Source organism: Micropterus salmoides, unplaced genomic scaffold, assembly GCF_014851395.1.
Source record: "Micropterus salmoides isolate LMB-PRFRI ecotype aquatic unplaced genomic scaffold, ASM1485139v1 Ms_hic_scaffold_3, whole genome shotgun sequence".
NCBI classification, from domain to species: Eukaryota; Metazoa; Chordata; class Actinopteri; order Centrarchiformes; family Centrarchidae; genus Micropterus; species Micropterus salmoides.
In genome coordinates this window covers 20690086-20697560 of record NW_024042261.1, presented here as the reverse complement: position 1 = coordinate 20697560, position 7475 = coordinate 20690086, and the positions used below count along the sequence as shown (strand labels likewise).

Here is a 7475-nt window from a genome sequence, read left to right as displayed (position 1 = left end):
AGAAGCAATGAACTGTGCTGAATAAAGCTGTTTCTTTCCCTGTAGCTGCAGTCCCAGAGGTGTGACATCTTCACTCCTGGCAGACCTGTGTGTGTGTGTGTGTGTGTGTGCTCGTGTGTGTGTGTGCTCTTGAAATTATATCTTTGTGAGGACCACATGTCTTGCCAGTGATGGCAGAAGAATGAGGCCTTTATTGTCAGTGCCCACCTAGACAACTTCTCTGGGCTAAGGTTTAAGGTTATAGGTTGGGTTGTGATTAGTCTAAGGTTTGAGTTTAGGGAACTCAAATCTAATCTTTGACAGTTTCAGTCCTTGCAAACATAGAGGAACAAACCTCTGTATGTGTGTGTGTGAGCCGGATTGTCAGACATCCTCATGGCTTGGCTCAGCAGTGGAATTTTTCACACATCTACCCTTACCTTTGAAATCAAAGACTTCACTCCTCCTTGTCTGTCCCATAGGGCTAGGCTGTCTCCATGCTCTTTGCTACCCATGGGTTCAGTCCTCCTGTTTTCTGCCTGTGTTCCTTTTTTGTCCTTGTGGTTGCCTTTTCTAGCGGGTGTTTGTCTGCCTAACTGTCTATTTCTTGTGGCTCCCTTTGTTTTATAACCCTTCTTCAGTTGGTGTTAGCTACTAAAAGTGGCACCTCCTCCATCCCCTCTGATAAAAACCACATGCCTTTACACAGCCATCTGGCTTAAAATAAAAATAACCATACTTATGCTCCAGCTTTAACCCAAGAAGGTGTTTTATGACATCAGGTACCAAGATTATGTTCAAATTGCATTAGGTTTAATTATTCTGATTGCAAGTATGGTATTATTTTAGCTAACATCAATATCAGACTTTAGGTTTTATCAGTGACAAGGCCTGCCCCTCTCAGAGGTTTTAACATTACAGCTGAGACAACAGTGTGACATGGTGTGTCCAGAAAAACTGACTATTTTTGGTTTTATGGTTATTATTTTTCAGCAAACTAAAAAAGCTACTTAATATTATTTTCCTGTACACCGTTACCTTTGTTGGTCAGTGCGAGCTAAAGTAATTAGCCTGTTAACTTGCATTAATTTATTTGCTTTCCATGGAGCAACTGAGAACAGTTTTTCAAAACAATGGTGTAAGTGTTGTCTGCAGAAGACACACTTTTCACCTAATATCTCACATACAGGTGGGGTGTTATATAGGCTATCTAACAAAAACTAAAAATACACCTTAACGTTAGATGTCACTTGAGCTAACTGTAGAGCTACACTCTAAAAAGAAAGAACCAAAACACGATTCCTACGATGGACGTCTTTATGTTTAGGGCATTCAAAATTGTCAGATGCTTTTCATGAAGCTGGGAAAGCTGGGTCTGATGTAAACACGTTTAGGCTGACTCACAGAGGCGTGGGAGTGGCTAACAGCAGTGTTAGGTTTTAAATCCACACGTGGTCTGGGTCTTGGGCTTGTTTAGCACCACATCCTCAACTAGAAACTTCTGACCAACTCATGCCAGCGTTGCCCACGGCTATCACTGCGGGGGCAGACGGAATCGGACGAAGCTTTTGATAACTCACCAAAATGCCATCTTACATGCTCAGCCAGTTTTCTGACCTGGAAGAGATGATGTGCAAGGTAAACGAAACGCGCAAAGAAAGTTGAGCGGAGAGTGGAGCAACAGTTGACAAAGTTAGGTCAGAGGAGGGGTTAGCTACCTAGCATCACTGCTAACTTTACGCCGTTTGCTTTCTGTATATTTTGAAGTCCTGTTTTGCGGATAGTGCTTTTGTCTTGTTTTAACAGTTCATCGCTATTAACTTAGTAGCTTTATCGAATTCCTGTCTGTTTTATTGATCTGAAAGTTAGCCAGGGCCTGAAGCTAACTTCTCACAAAGTACGGTAACTTAGTAACGTTTGTGCTGTTGAGGTTGTTGTTATGATTCATGGCAACATGGGCCCATTAACTGTCTAACGTTACTAACTAACATAACTTAGCTAACTTAACTCGGTAATTCTGTTAGTCTAAGTTAAGTTAGTTAAGGTGTTTTAGCGAGGTTTTTATTTTACCAACACTGGTACAACAGGTTACAAGTAGTTAATGTTAGTCTCCATTGCTAAATAACCGTAAGACAACGCCAACCAGTTGTATCAAAACATCCCGAAAACAACCATAGCTTACTCTTTATGCTTTAAACAAATACAACTTAATGTCAGTCTGCGTTGACGAGTAATTTGCTTGATGCTAGTACGTAAAGCATGTTGTATAACTTTAATATTTCTTTTTATTATTACGAGGGTTTTACTGTAACGTTAACGTGACTCCATGTGCTGCGTAGCAACACACTGAGCTTGTCCTTGCTTACTTTCACAATTAAATGTGCACGTATGTGTAGGATGCCGGGTTCAAACTTTCTGTTCATGTTAGTGTGGATTTAAAACATGTAGGAAAGTTTGTTGCTGGATTTTGACACTTTTCATGAGAACAGTGAGAAATATAGCTGCTGCTACTGTGTCCCACAGCTCAAATAGCATGCTTTTAAATGGCAGCAATGTAATTATTATGTTTAATTTAGCATATTGTTGTGCCCGCACCCAGTTTAGGTAAGAATGTCATAGTATTAATGTCCCCTCCACAAATACAGTACAGTAAAGCTTTAATATACTGAAACACGTTTTAAAGCATATCACTCTGCCTTGAATATTGCATAACTTAACGCATTGTTATCAATGGATCGACAGCCTATATAGATTACCAAGGAAATCCTGCCTGTTATGGCTGGCTGGGTTAAAAAACAAAACAAACCATTTTGCATTTGCATGTAACTTCTGTAGTGTTGAGTGTGGAAACAGTTGCGTCCTTGTAAATGTTATCAATAGCACAACTGTTCTTTAATTGTGTGTGTGTGTGTGTGTGTGTGTGTGTGTATATATATATATATATATATATATATATATATATATATATATATATATATATATATATATATATATATATATATATATAAAATCATAGATGGGCAAAGAAACATGTCACAGGGATATAAAAAAAAAAGTTTATCACTTGAATTTCTCGGCTAATGTGGTGTTCTGTCCTTTTTTACAGCAGTTATTGAATCTCGACTTGAGGGAGCAGAGCAGGCCGATACCATCCCTCAGTGTGGCGATGAGAACACCGGGTTATATCGGTCAGCCACGCAGCAACACATCGTTTTCCCTCTCGTCTCTCTCCCGCCTCCCCGCTGATCCTTCAGACGGCCTATTTCTGACCTCCACAGAATGGGGGCAGCAGTCAGAAAGCCCTCTGCCCTCCCAGCTTGCCAATTCTAACCAATGGGGAAAGTCGGGCTTTCTTGGCCAGCGCTCCATCAGCATGGTAGAGACGAGCAGCACCACGGCAGCAAGTCTAGGCTGGCCTGGGACTGACCTAAAGCATTCCCAAAGTGACATCAACCCCACTGCACTGAACACTAGCTCTTCCTCATCCACCTCGTCTATTTCCACCCCCTCTTCCTCATCGCGGTATAAGACTGAACTGTGTCGATCTTTCACTGAGAGCGGCCTGTGCAAGTATGGCGGGAAGTGCCAGTTTGCCCATGGGCCAGATGAGCTGCGGGATCTTAGCAGACATCCAAAATACAAAACTGAGCCGTGTCGCACGTTTCACACAGTCGGCTTCTGCCCGTACGGGACCCGCTGCCACTTTGTCCACAACAATGAGGAAGAAAGGAATCACTCCTTCTCTCGTTCCTGCTCATCTTCCTCCTCAAGCATTCCCCAACAGCCACCTTGCTCCTCCCGCTCGCACAGGCCTGCTCTTGTCAGACAGAGCTTCAGCTTTGCTGGGTTTCCCTCTGCTCCCCAGCAAGCACTTCAGCCAGCCCTTACTGCTCACCCTCTTCCTTATAGTGCCTCCTTTACACGTGCTCCGTCTGCCTCTCCACCTTCCTGCGCCGATGTTACTGACCTCCTTTCTCATGCCTTTCTAGAGATGGATTCTGCCTTCGAGGCCTCCCCTGCCAGTAGCAACCAGTACCTGCCCCCCATGGGGCAGGCCACTGCGGCAGATCCCCAGTCTCCATTCCTGCCTTCCCCCGACTCTGGCTGTTCTCCATGTGGGCGCTCTCCGACTGCCTCCCCTTCCCTGAGGCAGAGTCCCAGTTCTACTGGGGTCTTTTCAGGGCCACTTGGTGCCCGATCCCTGTCCTTCACCTCTCTGTCGGACCAGGACCAGGATGGAAGCAGCTCTGCTAGCTCTCTCAGTGGCTCGGAGTCCATCAGTGGCGTTAACGACACCAACGGCAGACGTCTGGCAGTTTTCAGTCAGCTCTCTGTTCCTGAGGATGCTACCGGGTTCTGCCTTTAGGCTTCAATGTGCTGGAACACAAACATTTGCATACATTCAGACACAGACATGCAGACTCTGGATACTCTATGTAGACATATATATATATATGCATGCATGCAGTACATAGTGCCCACACACCTGACCCCTATAAATGCACACTTAACCTGTACACACACGCACAGCCGCTGGACTGACACCTCAGACCTTCTGTGTGCCTGTGATGCTTCAGAGGAAACACAGACTTAGTGACTGACACAGAGAGCTTTTGAGAGATTAGATTCATGTGGTTAAAATGTTGCTGTTATATGAGTAAGGGTAGCCACAGTGATGTTGAAACTAAAATGCGTGTTGCCACCAAAACGTGCATATCAAAACAGAAGTTTAATAGTGTTGGAAACGTTTGATGCTTTATCAAAATAGTATGCAGAGATGGCAAATTGCGACAAAGATATTGTAATCCCGGTGTGATCGGCCTCAGTGCTACCTGTTGCTGAGTCCAACCACACTGTTTATATGACAGTTTATGTTTAGAATGTGACAAAGCCAAAGACGCCTGTTAGCAGCTCAAACATTTTGATTATGGTGGCACAAACACACAATGTGACCTATGTTTAGGAATAGTTTTTCCATTCAATTGTACACAGGATTGTGTTTTATAAGCTGGTGAATTTCGTTTTGTTTTTTCTCCCTCATAACTGTACAGTCTAAGGTCATATTTAGATCACTGGCCTCGAGCTTGAATGTTAATGTTTTTAAACAACTGAAGTGCCTGTAGTGTTATTCAGCAGGCCATGTTAAAGTGTTGAAACAAGATTTGGAGAGATGTGAGGATGGGAGTCTTTTTTTTGTTTTTGTGTTGTTGTTTTTTTGTCATGTAAGCTAGTGTGAGATTACTATAAGTGTTGTTCTTCTGTCTAGTGCATTATTGACAAACTGCCACCAGTAAAATGCCAAATGACCAACGTTAAGGAGGACGAAGGGGGACTCAGTTTGAACTTAACAAAAGAGCCAAGTGGGCTCGATCATACTTTCCCAAATCTCGTGTTCATGACGTATCTTTTAACTATGTGACTTGCCAACTGGAAAAACTGGACATGGGACATTTCTATGGGCTTCTGATATGTGTGTTGGCACAAACCGCAGGGAGAGGATAAAATCCATCAATATTTAAAATCAACGATTGACCAAAAAACAAAAACGCCATCACATTATTGTGCATCTTATTTTGTGTAAACTGATACGATCTGAACATGGCTCAAGTTGCAAGGCAGAAGTAAAGTTTAATCAAGTCATGTGACAAGTCGTTATGGTGTTCATCTGTATTTTACATTCTCAAAACATTCCCAGGAGTGGGATTTAATTCCTCCCTTGTCCACAGGCAGCACCAGTGTTACATTTTTGATGAATAGTCATGTTTGTTTTGTTGTTGTTACTCTTGACACCCACCGTATTTCATCTCTCCTCCTTATTCAGTGTTAATTCTTCCTGTTACGGCTTTGTACTCTCATGGATGTGTAGCGCCTGGTCACTCGTGAACTGTGCAGCCAGGTCCGTTGCCTTACTGAGCTAGACCCAGCGTTCTGTAGGGTTAGGGTATGTATGCTTAGTGTTATAGAAATTTTACTTGGCTGTTTTGTGTGTTTATGATGTAGTTGGTTAGAAGAACAGACACTGTGCTGTTACTGGTCTATTTAAAATTGCCTTTTCATCAACATGTTTGAAGCCTGTTTAGTGTTAAAGGTGAGACTCTTTAGTAAATTAATTTCTTTAATTTATTTTAACGTATTTATAGAGGACTTTGAGTTGTTAATGCTTGTATCAAGTTTAATATATTGCTTTTTTTTGTACGGGGAAATAAAGTTTTTGTTGTTTTTTTTAAACTGACTATTGTTTAATTTGTTTTGCTTTAAACACACTCTCAGGGGTTTTACTTATTAATCTTACACATCTTCCCAGAAACATTGTATTGAGGCACAATGAAGAAGAGGTTATCAGACACATGTATGTTTCCTTGTAGTTTCTGCCTAGTATGTATCATATTGGTTGTAGCAAATTTGCAACAATCTTCACACATTTGTGACATTTCAGATGCAAGTAGCAGGAAGGAAGGAAGCAGGAAACCAGTGAACTGTCATTTATGATTTTCATTGTAGATCACCCCCCCCCCCCCCTCCCATTGGCCCTTTACGATTGAGGTTAACTTTATCTACACACAATGTCAAAAGATGACTATGAATTCACTTAACTCAGTATCTCAGACAGGATACAAGATAGTGATGATGAAACTAATAATGAAACTCATTGTTATAGTTTATTGTTTATTATTTTTGTAGCGTGTTTGTAAGATTTTATTAGGCTAAGACATATAGAATTGTCTCTATTTAGGAACATTTGAAGTTCTGAAAACTCACTACCGGGACATGGTTTTCACTGTACAGCTTAACAGCAAAGAAATAATTAAAGATGATGCTTTATGCTGTGGGGGGAAAAACTATACAAAGCTTTCAGAACTCATTTAGTGTGACTTATTAAAATGTTTATTAGAGTATATCATGCAATTAATTTATCACAAGTTCCGCCATACAAGACTGAAACACAACATGTCCTTCATGTTTCTAAGTGAAATTGTGCTAGGGAGCAGGAAATGAATCATACGGTTGGGGCCTTTGAAACTGCTTGCTACTCCCTCTCCCTACATACTTCCACTCCGTTTGCGCGTTCATGCAGAGGGTCAGCCACATTGAGTGCCAATCCGAAAACAATGAGGGCGGAGTGGTAGTGGGTTGTTAAACCCTCAAATGCTGAGTCAGCACCGATGCTGGCTTGTTGAAGGTGTGTAACACCCTTTGCTGCACGATGGGGGAGCTTTCTTTCAATTTGCGTTCCGTGTAACTTTGCCGGTTAACATGTAGGATTTTTTATTTTGAAACTACCCTAACATTGTCAAGTCACCGTTCACAGGTTAACAACATATCCCATACGATTTATATTGAAATGTTGTATTTGTGAATGTAACATTTTTCACATAGGCTAAGTTAAAGAGGTTCAAATATAGGCCTATATGCTTTCCTTTACAATGAATATCAATCTTTTCATAAAATATTTTTTTGTAAATATGTAAAGTCATGTTCAACACGAACACAAACAA

The 7475-nt window shown here is 41.5% G+C and overlaps 1 protein-coding gene across 2 annotated transcripts; it reads left to right on the top strand.

Moving 5' to 3' along the window:
* Positions 1–1393: 1393 nt before the first annotated feature.
* On the top strand, positions 1394–6211 carry zgc:114130 (uncharacterized protein LOC570332 homolog). 2 transcript variants are annotated; one of them, XM_038693594.1, is made up of 2 exons: positions 1394–1617; positions 3089–6211. In XM_038693594.1, exons 1-2 carry the CDS (start codon positions 1564–1566, stop codon positions 4343–4345), a joined length of 1311 nt encoding a protein of 436 aa, XP_038549522.1. In that variant the 5' UTR covers positions 1394–1563; the 3' UTR covers positions 4346–6211. The 2 variants fall into 2 exon arrangements, with proteins under 2 accessions (XP_038549522.1, XP_038549521.1); XM_038693593.1 differs by having other exon boundaries at positions 1399–1617; positions 3086–6211.
* The last annotated feature ends 1264 nt before the right edge of the window (positions 6212–7475 follow it).